The sequence below is a fragment of the Rhinolophus ferrumequinum genome, chromosome 20 (genome assembly GCF_004115265.2).
Source record: "Rhinolophus ferrumequinum isolate MPI-CBG mRhiFer1 chromosome 20, mRhiFer1_v1.p, whole genome shotgun sequence".
In the NCBI taxonomy this organism is placed as follows: Eukaryota; Metazoa; Chordata; class Mammalia; order Chiroptera; family Rhinolophidae; genus Rhinolophus; species Rhinolophus ferrumequinum.
The window spans coordinates 48,733,488-48,749,584 of NC_046303.1; the positions used below are offsets into that span (position 1 = coordinate 48,733,488).

Consider the following 16,097-nt stretch of genomic DNA (forward strand, 5'->3'; position numbering starts at 1 on the left):
TAGTGTTTTTCCTATGTCATTCTTTACCTACCAAATTGTTTCTTCATAATGTTTTCCTAAATATTAAATCTATGAACAAAAAAAGATAACCTGAAAACTAACCACGGAAAAGATAAATCAACACACCTTAAATACAAAATTATCAACATTAGGTATAAACTATTAGGTAATCAAGAGAAAGGTAATCATCAACTGTATACCCAACGACCCCAATTTAAAACATTATGTAGTATAAAGAATTTTGGTAAACAGAAGTGAACACAATATTTACATAGCAAAATAGGCAACTATACATAGCCTCATTTCTGACTTGAGGTTAAAAAAATATCTTAATTCTATTTATCAAGTAAACCAGCCATTTTAAGGAAATATCTCCTTACAGGTATAATCATTTGATTGACAGATAAAATAATTGCTTTAAAATTACTTGAGTCATTTTGTCCTTACCTGCAGGCATGAACCATTACTGCATGCAGTGACTGTTCCATTTCCTAGCACAGACTTGAAGAAGCATCATATCTCTCTTTCAGAATGTGACTAATCTGTCGGTTTGCAATTCCTAAGCTATTTACAAATGGCACTCCCTTTCCACATAAGAAAATATTTATTACAACCAAAAGTCAAGTATTTTTAACCTAAATCTTCCAAATGATGGCGGTAATTTTGTGTAGCAACGTCAAAATATAGGAGGAAAATCCAATACTAGGATTTCCTTAAAGAAAGCATTTTTATTTTTGGCTAAGTAAATTATTTTTTAAAGCCTTCAACAGCTGTCACACATGAACCAGCGGTCTGCTGTGTTATGGTGTGCATGCTGCAGCTGATGAGACTTCACTATTTTTGAAAAAAAATCAATTACCCTTTGTAAAAGCAGAACAGCTTGCCCAAATACACATCCTCAATACAGCACAATGAACAGCATGCAGTACAGTACGTTATACAGCAAACTTGACAGGAAAAAAACATGTCCTGGTTTGTTTCTTAGCAATGCTACACCATTAATTGTTCATGCAAGAGATGTAGCTGTACCTTTCTGAAGAGGACGACTTCTCAGAGTTAACTGACATCAGCAGCTCAATCTTCTGCTTGATTTCTGGAAAAATCAGAAAATATTCACAACCAAGATTGCCTGCCCTTGCTTTCAAGCCTTATATCAAGAGATTTTTCTTCTCTGATCCCTTTTGTTCAAAATGAGGCCACAAGATTCGCAGTACTTCTGGTTAGGACCGGGATTCAATGGTGCTATAAAGGGAAAAAGCTCCAGAGGCATCAGGCCTTGCTAAACTATGCACATGACTGTTTATGAAAGCAGGAAGTACCATTTCTTTTAAGCAGAGGGGTGTTTTCTTTTTCTAAGGTAGAACTAGCCTGGCTCTACAAGAAGATTTTTAAATGCAACAAATTAAAATACAAACAAGAAATGCTAACAACTAGATATGACATACAAGATAATTTGAGAAGCCTGGATAATAAAGTTACAGGCTGTAATGAACAGACATGCAACCCTTGGCTACTTCTATTTCACCAGCCCTGAAAAATATGGCTCAGTGAATCATTTTTGTCACTTAAGAATGAAATATTAAACCAGAACCCCAATTTATAGATTAAAATTTTTTACCCTTTGTTATAATTTATTGTCTTCAGTTAAAGATATATTTAATATCTACTCCCTGGCTCCCTTAGAGAAAGACTTGTGTTTCACACCTTAATTTCCCCTCCTCCTTCACAGCACAGCTCCAGTGAACAGCAACACCCAGTACCCAGCACATAATCCACTTCTTTTAGCAAAGGACGGACAATGCCATCTCAGACAGAAAGGTAAGCGCAAATTCAATTTAATCAAAAGATAATTGTCTGATACTGATTTAGCAACATGAGGAAGAGGAGGAGGTAAAAATAAGAGGGAGAGGGAAAAGAGAAGGAAAAAATCTAACACATTTCCTTTTAAATACTAATGATTAACCTAAAGCACATAATTTTACAAGAATAAAACTGACATGGTCTTATTATTATTACCCAGACAATTTCCCATGTAAAACTGTTTCCCGTCTCGTAAATGTGTTTTCCTGTTCGTAATTAAAAGTTCACATACCAAAAATAAAACACAGTGGCACTAGGATTTCAAAGTAGACTTTAATAGTTTAGGGGTTTTTTTAAAGGGTAAAACAAAATTTAATTTTTACAAATCTTGACAATAGAAACCAAAGGAATATGAAAAGATATAAAGGAAAAAGAATAAAAATTAGTTGCATAAAATACAATGTACCTACACAGGAATATCATCTTCATGTAAAATAAGGGTTTTTCCAAATTGCTTAAGCTTACAACTTTGTCCAACGGGCATTATAAAACTGGCATGAACATCTAATGAGAAAAGAGAATCTACCATAGGCTGTAGCCAAACTACCTAATCACTGGGGACAGCACACAGCACTGTGGTTAAATTGAGGTGATGATAATGAAACTTACCTTGAGGATTCTTACATGGATCACAGACCCTGTAATCCACCTGGTGCCATAGTGAAGGCTCAGTAATGCCCCTCCCGCCTGTTTAAGAAGAGCCCAGTGTTTAAGAGCTCGGGCTCTGCCGCCAAGTAGCCTTAGATTTGAAAGCAAGCTCCTGCTTCATTTTTAATAGCCATATGACCTTGGGGAAATTACTTCAGCTCTGTAAGCCTCTACCTCCTCTCCTATAAAATGGGGATAATAATTCCTATGTGAGGGGCTGTTCTGAGGATTTAATGAAATAATCCACGAAAGTCACGGAGCATCGCGCTTGGCACATAACCCTCTCTGGCTCACAAAGGACAATGATCCTAAACTAACACGTGCTGAATGAGTTAATCAAGTGCATTACATCTGGTCCAGTTTTAATCCACCTTCCCTCTCACCACTCACCTCAACCCCCACCTTACTGTCACCATGGATACGTGTGGGAATTTAATCTGCACCTCAGTCTCCCCATCTGGAGAAGTATTCCCCGTTAATCAGCGAGCCACTTCAGAAATGAGGCTACATGTGTATCCATTTTCATCGTGGCAATTTTTCATTCAAAAAAGACAAAAAATTCACACTTCGGTGCATCTATATAAAATCTGTGCACTTAAGCTGAGCGACCCCAAGATTAAACTGCACAGCTCTACTGAAGTTTATACCAATCTTATAAATATCAGAAAGAAAAGTTAAAGCTCTAAACCATTTTCTGGCTGGTCACTGAAAGAGCTCCAAACCAAATGGTTTCAAATAATATGTGAAAGGTTTCCAGCATTTTCTTCAAACCTTCAGATGCGTTTCGAGCTCCAGAAGGACTGAAAGGTTCAGGAATGTTCACGAATACTATGTTAATACTGTTTCCTTTGAGGTCCGAGTGTTCATTCCATCTAGGCCGCTATCTTATCGATACCTTATCAATCCCGTCACTGGGTCTGATTACTCCCCACAGTCACTTAGAACTCCAGAAGCCCTGGTACTGAGTTTCACTCCCCCACGACAGCCCCCACGACAGTTAGGAGGAGAATGCTAAAAACATAAAAACGCCAGGAATGGGGGCGCTGGTGTTCGTGCTGACGGGACTTCCGAAAACCCATGGCCTCCTCAGTCTCCTGAACCTCCCTCACTGGAGCCGGCTACTCCCACGACCACACTCAGGATGCTCTGACACACACTGCACATATCTCCCCAAAATCAGTTGGTTGTTTTTCTATTTTATTCACAGTATCCAGAATCCTATACTTTATTTTTCTGCAGATAAGTCCACCAATCTTTTCCTTTATGAATTATGGTCTTTCTGTTAAACTGAGACTTTCCCACACCAAAAAAATTATAAATCATCGGCCTATTTTCCTCTAATACACTTCATAACTTTATTTTGCTTATAAAACCCTGGACTCTTCTACACTTTATTTTGGTCTATGAATTAATTGAAGGGGTCCAGTATGCTTTTATAGGTCACATTTTTAAACCTTATACACCACCCTACCCCCACAATTCTGAATTGCTCTCTTCACCACTCTTTGGTTCTTCCAAAGCAAAGTATTTACAACCTTTTAAATATATACTTATTCCATCATCACTGTTTCCATTTATGCATTCCAGACAATGAGTTTAAAAAAACAACAACACTTATTTCACAACGAAAATAAGCAAGTGGTACTCTTGTAGTTAGAATAAGCATATTTAAAATTATGGTTAATTTAATTTTTTTAGTCATAATTTGTTTTAATTTCTAAATAACATTATAAAACAACGTAAGTTTTGTGGGGTTTTTTTAATGTTTTTGTGTTTTTAGCATTCTCCTCCTAACTCTGGGTTCTTTGCTGGATCATCTTTTGTCACCCAGGCCTGGAAATGTTGATGATACTTGCATGATTCTCTTTTCATTCATTGACTCTTCTATCTACACCCTTGACATTCAGAACCATAAGGGCATTAATGATGACCAAATTTGAATTTTCTAGCCCAATACTCTCCTCTGCAACCCAGAACTATATACCCTTCAACTCCTATTAGACATTTTCACCTAAATGGTCCCTATATGCCTTGAACGCAATGTCTAAAACTAACCTCATCAACTTTTCAATCTAATGTCTCCTTTTATAGTCTTTATCTCAGTAAACAGCAGCACCATTGGGTTCCAAGGCAGACTTTTTGAGGGACCCCAGACAAGTACCCTTATCTCATTTGGGATATCATTACCATCATTCTCCTGTTTATTCTCTGGAAATGCTGAGCTCTACTCTGTGATTCCCCAAATACACCATGCTTTCTCCCTTTTTTTTTTTTAATTAAAATTTATTGGGGTGACAATGATTAGTAAAATTACATAGGCTTCAGGTGTACAATTCTGTAATACATCAAACTATGTGTTCACCACCCAGAGTCAGTTCTCCTTCCATCACCAAATATTTGACACCAAGTCTCTTTTTACACAGTTTGCTCTGCCTGGAATGCCACTATCCAGTTTGTTTCCCTTGCACACCCAGCTCACTTTTCTAATCAAGCCCAGTCATTACCTCCTCCCTGACATCTTCCCAGACAGAATACAGTTCGGGTCCTCTACCTCTATGTATCACATACACTTGCGTTACAGAATTACTAAAACATACATCTTGCTTGTCTGATCCCCATTGCCGCCACAGCTTCCTTAAGGGTAGGGAACTGAACTTTCACTTCAATTGGCACTTATTTGTTGATACTTTCATGGTCATTTTAGCCTATTTTAGTCTAGTGTTAAAGTTACAATCCAGCTAAGTTAGTTTCCTTAAATATACCCAGATACAATTAATCAGAGTTTCAAACAACGGTAAAGCTAGAAGGTATGCAAATATCATCAGCTAGCCTAACCACATGAATTTATAAAGAAGAAATTTGAAGGGAAAAAAGCTAAACTGTTGGCAATAACATTACCTTCTCTAAAAGATTACTGTCTCTGAGACCTATAACTAAGTTTCCAAGGACCGAGCAACCAAGCAGAGCATTTCAGCCTTCTTTTAAATCAGCTTCTTAAATGCGATTTTCTCGCACCTCCAATCCATTAGCATCATCACTGCTAGTGGCTTTCTTAAATGTAAATAACTGGTCAGTCTGTGACATCCTACTCTTCTTATTCATCACCTTACACACCAAAAAAGAAAAACCGATTCACTCGGATTTTCCCCATTCTTTTCTACCCAGCCTAAAGACCTTCATAATACCCTTTTATTCACATTATACTCACACTTTAAAAGATGCTCAAATTCCTTGTAAAGATGAGTAGCTTGACTCTTCGGGAACAGCCTACTAACTTTAATATTTCACTTTCCACTCAAGTCCCATGAGTTTGAAGACTCCTGAAACACTTAGGGCTGTAAGTCCAGAGCTGAGCCAATCCCTAAGAACACTGACCTGACCAGGAATAGCAGTTACCAGTAACTCTACCAAAACTAAGTCCAAAAAAAAAGATGCCTCAGACTCAGACATCCTAGGAGAGAAATTGGGCAGCCCTGAACCCACCTAGAACTGTAAGTGTAATCGCAGTTTAAGACTAACGCAGGCATGTCGTGGAGATGACATGCTCCAGTGTCCTTTAAATCACTAAATACCAAGCACGAGCTCAGACAGATCCTTGCTTTATGACATGGAATTAGATAATAATTGCACTGATAGCTCTATTAGGTTGGTGCAAAAGTAACTGCGGTTCTTGCAATTATTTTTAACTTTTTAAACCGCAATTACTTTTGCACCAACCTAATATCTACATTCTCATACCTACGTCTCTTTTCCACGGGGTATTATTCCGATAGATTTACTAAACTTCCTTTCATTTGCCAAATTCATTACATGATTATCTACATACCTGATCTTTATTTTGGGTATATATAAGGAGAACATTTTTTAAATTACTGCCTCATATATGGAGGGTGCCCAAAAAATGTATATACATTTTAAGAAAGGAAAAACCTATTAAACTTGTAATAGTCAATATATACTGATAACAAAAGATGAATACAAGTCACGTTTGACTTCTGCAGTTACAAGAGGTGCTCAAAGTGGTTACCATCAGCGTCCAGACACTTCTGATTACGGCGAATGACTGCTTAAGCAACACTGACCAAAGTATCCACTTGTATACATTTTTTGGCACCCCAGCAGAAACAGGTATGCGCTCAGGTTACCTCAGATGACAGGATATTACTGCAAGAATAGGAAGATGCTTCGGCAGGCCTCAGCACCAGAATCTTGTTCTGAAGGAAGGGCAGCCCTGGAACCAAGTGCGCAGAGCCACTGCTCTCCACCTTCACATTTCACCATTCTGGCATATCGACAGCTCTCTGCCCCTAATTCCATTTCTCCTCCCACCACCAAGTAATTGCTGCTCTCTATTTTGTGTTTCAGGTTCTGCTGTCTCAGGATGCAAGCTTAGGGCCTTCACTCTTGTGTCTTCAATTTAAGCGTAGGAGTATCTTTAAGGGACTGCTATTGAAACGCAAACGAGAGCCTATAGACACTGGTCTGGCTCAAGTGTCCATCCCTGAGATTGCCACCTGGAACCAAGCATTACTGAGGCCCTGACTCAAATTCCAGAGACTGACACTTAAGAGACCCTTCGTGAGGGGCAAGCTCTCTGAGCCGTCTCAGAAGGTCAATGACTGACTGACCAACACCCTACACCCTGAAGATCAGTCCAGCCTAAAAAGGAGCCCTTGTTACCTCAGCATTCATTATTCAAGTTTTCTCTATTGTGGCAACACACAGAAAAGCAAAAATTGTGCAAACAAAAGTAATCATTAGTGAACTAACCATTCAAACAAGTTATTATCGTCAGTCTCTGTCCCCACTCAAACACCTTCTCTGTCAGTCTCGCGGATGATGGTCATACAGTCCAACAACTCAAAATGCAAATCCTGAGCAAAGTGAAAACTGAAAATCTGCAACAAAAGATGCAATACTTACAAAATTGATGGAAGATACTAACGTCAGAATTCCAGGTAAACACACTGACAAATCAGAATATAGAAGGAGTTAGGAAGATTAGTAACTAATGAGAAAAATCAACAAGGACAATAATATGCTAAGTGTCTCAAGAATATTTGATTAGCAAAGACTAACAGGGATAAAAAAATAGTACTCTTAAATAGTCTGCAAAAATGATTATTTAAAAGCTACCCAATCATGTTATTATATAAAACTTATGCCAATATATGCCAAAAACAATCAATATTTGATACATTCCTTGTTCATTCTAAAACCCATTACATATTTTTCAATTATATCTTAACTTCTGTTAAGTAACATGTAAGCTTGCTTTCAGAATCTAATTTTATTTTTCAAGATAAAATCCCAATTTCACCACCCTTCCTTAAAAGTAGTCTTTTTCCAGTATCAAATTTCATCCTGCTGTGCTATTCCAAAACTTATGTCTGCCAGCCTACTACAACGTGGTTACCCCAAACTATACTGGGGCAGGGGTGGGAAGGCCAGGGTCAAAGAAGCAGAAGGAAGAGATCTCGGGCTGGTTAGGTTCCTGGTCTAGAACTTTCAAGGTAGCTGCTACTGCCACTTATCAGAAACTTCATTTACTAGAGGAAATGTTTTTCTTTTTGCCACCTTTTAAATTATTATTCTGAATGCAATTTATAACCCCAAAGAAACACTAGTTTCAAAAGAACGATTTGTTATCGATTCCCAAGTTCTAGCAAGAAAAGCAGGTCAATCCGCTCAAACTAGGATCCTATCACCCAGCCCCGGGAAGCCAGGAAGCAAGAAGGCAGAGGAAAGAAGAAACCACTGCTCGGACCCAAAATCCTAGATCACCCATCCTAATACCATATGGAGCACGTTAACATGTTTCAGTTCATCACAATTTGTTACCATTGTTTTGTTATTTTGATATTGACATTTTTCAGGAGCAACAAAATACAAAAATGCAATACAGTATGAAAATGTGAATGTTTAAATAAATTTCTAATTTATTAGCCTCACCCATCCATCATTCCCCTCTATTAGAAATGAGATGTAATGAAATGAATCCCTGAAAACTCTGTGCAGGTTTCTCACCACAGCAGAGTGTCATTAATAGTTAATCCAGCCGCTACCAGAATAACAGCGCTCTTACCCTCATTCTGTTGGGGAGATAGAAGAAGTAACACAAGTTCTTAGATAACTGAGCTCTTACACTCAGGGTGAGATCCAATGCTGTTCCTCAGGAAGCCAAGTTTTAAAGCTATCTCTGTCTTACACTTACAAAATATCACTTGCATATTTTTCTGAAACAATATGTGAATTTAGAAAATACATCACGGAATAACTCAGAAAAAGGAAGTATTTTTATAATTCTAACTTAAGGGTAATTTTTCATACTAAATATTAATATACAACTGAAACTACTTGGTTCTGTAATATGGAGACTTACAATTTCATAAAGTAAAATATTTTAATTGTATTTATAATTTCGGCATACAAAAGATTTCACCAAGGCCATGAATGACTGCTTTCCAACTCCTTTAGCAAGCCAAGGCTACCACTCAACCATCTTAAAAAGAAAGTTCGCTATGGAAAGAGGTGACAAAATTATTGTGCAAGGCTTATTTCCATGTATGAAAAAACAATCCATATCAAAATGTGTGGGTATAAGGAGGTATCTGTGTCCCTAACTCCCAATCCATATTAACTTTCAAACTGAAGAATGAAATTGATGTGATATAGTCCAATTTTCCACCTTTCTACATTCCCTCAGTACCAAGAGTTACTAAATTAGGTGAACAGGGGAAGAGGATATCACAAAAATACGTACGCAACAGTCCAATACTTAACATTTAGCTTGAACCACAGGCTTATTTGGGCTCTTTAAATGAATGAATTCATTTAATCCTCACAACTGGAGAAAATAGGTACTTAATATAATGTCCATTTTACATATGTGGAAACTGAAGCTTGGAAAATTTAAGAAATGTGTTTAAGATTCCAGAGTTAAACGATTCCATTTACAATAGCATCAAAAAGAAGAAAATACTTAGGAATAAATGTATTGAATTAGAGTCCAGACATAAACCCTCACATGGCAGTCAACTGATTTTCGACAAGAATGCCAAAGCCATTCAGTGGGCAAGAGACAGTCACTTCAAAAGATCCTGCTAATAACTGGATATCCACGTGCAAAACAATAAAGCTGGACTCCTGCCCAATACATGCCATATACAAAAATTAACTCTAAATGGATCAAAGACCTAAATATACAGGCTAAAACTATAAAACTAGTAAAAGGAAACATGGGTATAAATCTTCATGATTTTGGATTAGGCCAGAGTTTCTTAAATATGACACCAAAAGGACAAGGACCAAAAGAATAGATAAATTGAACATCACAAAAATTTAAAAATTTGTGCATCAAAGGATACTATCAAGAAAAATAGATAATTCGCAGAATAGGAGAAAATATTTGCAAATCAGGTATCTGATTTAAAAAACTAGCATCCAGAATATATAAAGAACTCTTACAACTCAAAAATTAAGAAACCCGGGGCTGGCCCAGTGGCTCAGGCAGTTAGAGCTCCATGTTCCTAACTCCGAAGGCTTCCGGTTCGATTCCCACATGGGCCAGTGGGCTCTCAACCACAAGGTTGCCAGTTTAATTCCTCGACTCCTGCAAGGGATGGTGGGCTGCGCCCCCTGCAACTAAAATTGAACACGGCACCTTGAGCTGAGCTGCCGCTGAGCTCCCGGATGGCTCAGTTGGTTGGAGCATGTCCTCTCAACCACAAGGTGGGCCATGCCCCCTGCAACTAGCAACGGCAACTGGACCTGGAGCTGAGCTGCGCCCTCCACAACTAAGATTGAAGGGACAACAACTTGACTTGGAAAAAAGTCCTGGAAGTACACACTGTTCCCCAATAAAAAAAATCTTTAAAAAAAAAAATTAAGAAACCCAACATTCCAATTAAACATTGGGCAAAGGATTTAAACAGACATCTCTCCAAAGAAGAAATACAAATGGCTGGCTGATAAAACACATGAAAAGACACTCAACATTATTTGTCATCAGGGAAATACAAATCAATACAACAATGAAATACTACTTAATACCTACGCCAAGATGGCTATAACCAAAAAGATACTAACAAGTGTTGTCGAGGATATGGAGAATTTGGAACCTTCATGCATTGCTGGTGGGAATGTCAAATGATACCACTACTTGGGAAAACTATCAAAAGTAGTTTGGGCAGCTCTTCAAAAAGTTAAATAAAGAGTTACCAGGGGCAGCCAAATGGCTCAGTTGGTTAGAACCCGAGCTCTCAACAACAAGGTTGCTAGTTCAATTCCCACATGGGATGGTGGGCTGTGCCCCCTGCACTAAAGATTGAAAATGGCAACTGGACTTGGAGCATCTGATGTTCCCCAATATTCCCCAATTAAAAAAAAAAAAAAAGTTACCATATGACCCAACAATTCCACTCCTGGGTATACACCCAAGAGAATAAAAAACATGATCACAGCATTCACACAAAAACTTGTACACAAATGTTTATAACAGGATTACTCATAATAACCAAAAAGTGGAAACAACCAATACGTCCATACTCTGATGAACACATAAACAAAATACGGTATATCCATCCATGCACATAAAAGCAATGGAGTACTGATATATATAAGCTTGCCACACAGATGAACCTTGAAAACACTATGGAGAGGGAAACAAGCCAGACACAAAACATACATACGTTGCATGATTCTATTTATATGAAAAGTCCAGGAACAAGGAAATATAGACAGAAATTAGATCCAAGGACTGAGAAGAGGGAGAACAGGAAGAGTCCACTAAGACACATCGGTTTCCTTTTAGCATAATGAAAACGTTCAGGAATTAGATAATAGCAATGTCTTTACAACATTATAAACATGCTAAAAGCCACCGAGTCGTAATGGTTTTTGAAAGGTGACTTATGTGAATTTTATTTCAATGATGTGATGAGCCAGGATGAGAACCCAGGTAGACTAGCTTCCAAAGCGCAGCTGCACAGCCGTGCTGCGCTGTAGAGCCCGCAAGGAGGAAGTGCTCAGTGGGCCTGGGGAAACGCAATGGACTGAGAAGGCATCTGGGCTTGGTTATGGGGTTACCCTGACAGGTGAGGAAAAGCTCACTCCGAACAGGAAACGGCACGAGCAAAGCTACAAAGAACCCTACCACGTGGACCATTCCAAGTTGTTTTGGTGACTGGCAGGAGTGTAGTAGGTACTGGCAGAAAATGGAGCAGAGATATTGGCAGGAGCTGTTCCTAGAGCATCTCATACGCCACACACAGAGTCCTGCTTTCTACATGGGGTAGAAATAGAACCAACTACACAGCCAAAACTGAAGTAAGAGATTCAGCAGGTGAATGCAATTTAAAGGCAAGTTTTTAAAATCTAATGTCACACAGCGGAGAAAATATTAAACTTCATGGAGCTATTTATAAGGCTCGTCAATTTTCCACAATTCATTTTGTGTCTGTACGCCCACATAGCACCCCTCCGGAACTTTGCCAATTATCACTTCTCTCACTTGTAAACCCTAAAATTTTCACCTCAAGCCATCAGTCATCCCTTATTTCTGTAACAAACTTTAACAGCAGCGAGCAACAGTGAAGTTTACTTCCAAGGCTTTGTTCCATTACAAAGCGTTATAAAGCTCCACAAACACTAGCAAAACGGATTGAAGCTACTATATTCTTGTCTTGCTGTCTGGGAGATTTCCTACAAATTACATGAACATGAAATCTGAACTACTTCTCCAAGTTAATGTGCAAAAATTAACAGACAGGGCCTTAAATGTATCAAGGACACACACAAATATACTTTAGCTTTGTTTTATCAAAGTGACCTAGAATCAATATTCCATCCTTATTATTGTTAGCCATGTATTGAGTTGTTGGTTTCTGGTCACTTAGAACGACATTTTAAGCATGAAATAATGCCTGAAGATTGAGACATTAGGAATAATAGTAACTATATTTGTAATAAATAGCAAGAACAATAATAACAGATAACATTTAATACCGATTACAATGTATTAGGCACTCTTCTATTTGCTTTACATATAACTCTCTTAATACTCCCATGTCCCTGTAAGATAAACACACTATCACTATCCCCATTTTACAGATAGAAAACTGAGGTACAGAAAGACTAAGGAACTTGCCATGGATCATTAAGGAACTAAGGAACTCATCACGGAGCTAGTTAGAGCAAGGTTAGAGGGGGAATCTGAACCCATAGGGCATATGTATAGAGTCTGGGCCCTCAACCACTATACTCTATGTGTGTCTGATTTAGAATATCCACAAGTTTTTCCATAATAAAAAAGCTTTAAAAAAATTTAAAAATTAAAAAAAAAATTTAAAAATAAAGCTTACACACTCATTTATATTAATATTTATGAAAGCAATAACACAATCCCCAAAATTCAGTCCTACTCAGACTTCATGTTTATAACCTTGCTGTCCCCTCCTCCTAAGAATAATCGCCTCTTCTCAGTCCACCTTACAACAGTCACTTATTACACCTATACACTGTGCTAAGTGGTTGGGGAGATACAAAGCCATTAACTTACATTAAGTGTCTAGAGAAAACGAAATTACTCTGCTATATCTGACTACATTTCATGGGCTAAGTTAGTTACCGGACCAGTACTAGTTAATTTGGACATTCTAAGAAAGTCTCAGGATGTACCTCTTATATTTAATTTTTGCCTTCATGCCAAAGGCCATTTGTACTGATTGGCAGACTTACTGAATCACTCTCTCTCAGGATTATGATGCCTAAAATGTCCTAGACATAATTCTGATGTATAAGCTAGTGTTGAGAATCACTGGTTTTACACTTGGCCCCTGTACTTCCTATACAACTAAAATGACAATATTACAAATGCACAATTCATTTCCAGGGACAATTAGCCAATCATGTCAAACAATATTCTATTTATTGACTTCAATAGGGAATGTGAGATAGTCATAATCCAGCAATTCCACTTCTTCCAAACGTAGGCTAAACAAAACGTTCCCATGTGTCCTGGGAGAATCACACAAAGATGCACATCGTAACGTTGTACGCAACCAAAAAAATGGATAACAACCCGATTGTTAAATCAACTACAGTACATTCATAACACACAGCATTTGAAAAGAACGAGGTAGTTCTGCATGTTCTGAACAATCTTTACAACTAAGAGAAAACTCCAGTTTGCATAATACACACAAATATACTATTTGTGTTATATATTTTTTCATAGATACATGCGTATACATACATACATATGTAAGTCAAAAATAAAGTTGTAAAAGGATATATTCCAAAATGACTGGAAAACGGTCTTCTTCTGGAGATGGGATGTGGAATGAAGAATGATGATTGGGGGGATTTTACCTTTATCTAAACTTGAATTTTTGTATAGGTATTGCGTAATTAAAAATAATTTTCTTAAAGTGTTGCCAAAGGACACTCCACTTTACATAAATTCCTTTTGTGGTTACATAGCTTTCAAATGGACACTCTGAGAAAAGACTGCCATCACACCATTATAAATAGCCTCCAAAACGCCAATTTTCACTTTCAAATAAAATTCACAGTTTAATCAAGGTCAAAGCAATGTTCTGTTGAAATTCTGAGAGTGTGATACTGAAGAGAAAAAAAAAAAAAGAACAGCTAAATTCTCCTGACGCTGGTCTATCATAAGACAGGGAGTTTCATGGAGGTTGTACAAATGGCATTTAAAACTAAATTCCGTCTGTCCCTTCTAATTCCATCATGAGCAGGCTCTTAAAACAAAATTGCTTAAATAAATTGGTGAACTTAAAAAAAAAAGCTATTTAAAAATATAGGTATTAATTTAGCAGCGCCAAAATGATAAAGTCTTAACTAATGGATGGAGTACGCTTATGAAAGAGGCGGCTGCTGTACAAAACACAGAATCCCAAAGAGTTTAAGATGAAAACTACATTTTGTAAGTAGAGCCATATGAATATTAGGGGTCTTTTGTTGGATCATGCAGATTAGAAAGGCATGTTCTCAAGACACTTGGAGTCAAATGCCAGGGCAATTACATAGCAAGAAACACTTCTACCAAAAAAAAAAAAAACACACACACACACAACAATAAAGAGGTAAGCAATGGCTCAAGAACTCAGAGCTTTCAGAAATTCTAATCCTGCTTTTAAAAAAAAACAAAACAAAACAAAAAAACTTCCTTCCTTTCATATCATTTATCTATTTTAATAACAAACTGTTTCCTCAATTTGTACTGAAATACACTAGCCAATGTATTTTAATTCATCTGAAGTACCCAACTTGTCTTTTTCTAAATAAAGACTGTCTAAAATTTGGAGGGAGACTACAAGAAAGTGGCGGGGGAGGGGGAAGAAGAGGGATGTTAATTTGTACTGATTATCATTCTATTTCTGGAGTTAAAGAATATGTATTCAGGCGCCCATTTTATTCCTCTTTAAACTTACATTCGTTATTTCACCTACTATATGATGAAAGACTTCATAATTTTAAGATGTTTTAAACCAAAAGAATAACTAAAAGAGATGCCAGGGCAAAGGGGAACACTATGCTAAAATGATTGCCTAGTTACCTCCTAGTTTTTCCAGTGCTCTCACAGCATACAGCATGGTCACTTCCTTATTTCCTCATTTTCTCAACTCTGAAATACAGGTAAACCTCAGCTACCAGGGTTTCAAGGAATGAGTGATTCGGGATAGCTATGTTCACAATAGTTGAGGGATTACCTATTTAACTTATTTAAGCCATTCTGAAAGAAAACAGTCATATCTGGTTAAAAAGTAACCTAAGCATATAGTTTCTCGACTGCCTCAAACAAAGCGTTTCATTACAGGCATTACTCTGATAGTCTCAGAGCCTCTGAATGGTAGGTAGCTCAAGGTCTGTTTCTGGACTAACGGCTCCAGATTAGGACAGTGCTTTTTGCTTGCTTTTCTGTTTTGTCCCTTAGTTAGCCACGTGTCACTGTATGTGTGCACTTCTAACTGGCTCATTCTAACCTGCTGAAAAAACAAACTATAAGTAGGTAGTTTCCCACACTGCACATAAAGTTTTCCTTAAACTATCCCTAACACTTGAACGTTTATGAGTCCTACGTCAGGGCTCACAGAGTTCTAGCGCCTCTCTCTTTTGAGGGTCCCATTGCCACAGTCCTTTCATCAGCTTCATTCTTTCCCAAGTGATTAGCTTTATAACTGCAGCTTGCTCACGGAATACAAATGGACGCCAAGCTCCTCTATATTATAGTGGTAACAATAACCCTTGCATTCGTATTATGACGACAATGATAACTCTTGAGTGTGGCAAGGGTTACATACCTTTACTTTCACAAAAACATTATGAGGTAGATACAAATATCATCTCATTTTATAGATGAGTAAAGGAGGGGAAAGCCTAAAAGGTCAGGTAACATTTCTGACGTCACCCAGAAATTAAGTGGAAGACACAGAACTTGGCCCCAGATCTAAAGGCAATGCTGATATTATCCACAATGAGACAACGGCCCTACCACACTGACCTACCTCTCAGCAGTTTCAGAAATCCAAATCCCTGAGGCAGGGATTGCGTTGTCCCAGTTCACC

At 37.7% G+C, this 16,097-nt stretch overlaps 1 protein-coding gene across 18 annotated transcripts in view; it reads right to left on the reverse strand.

Moving 5' to 3' along the window:
- The window catches only part of SRPK2 (SRSF protein kinase 2), a 213,312-nt gene that overhangs the window by 125,562 nt on the left and 71,653 nt on the right, over positions 1–16,097 (reverse strand). For 5 of the 18 annotated variants that reach the window (XM_033088272.1, XM_033088281.1, XM_033088286.1 and 2 more), the window contains exon 3: positions 1,030–1,093. The exons of 10 other annotated variants lie outside the window; for them this stretch is intronic. In XM_033088272.1, coding sequence (XP_032944163.1) covers positions 1,030–1,093 — 64 coding nt within the window. Of the gene's footprint in view, positions 1–447; positions 480–1,029; positions 1,303–7,431; positions 7,443–16,097 lie in introns of those variants that run through there. 3 more of the 18 variants (XM_033088283.1, XM_033088282.1, XM_033088287.1) reach the window with 3 other exon arrangements.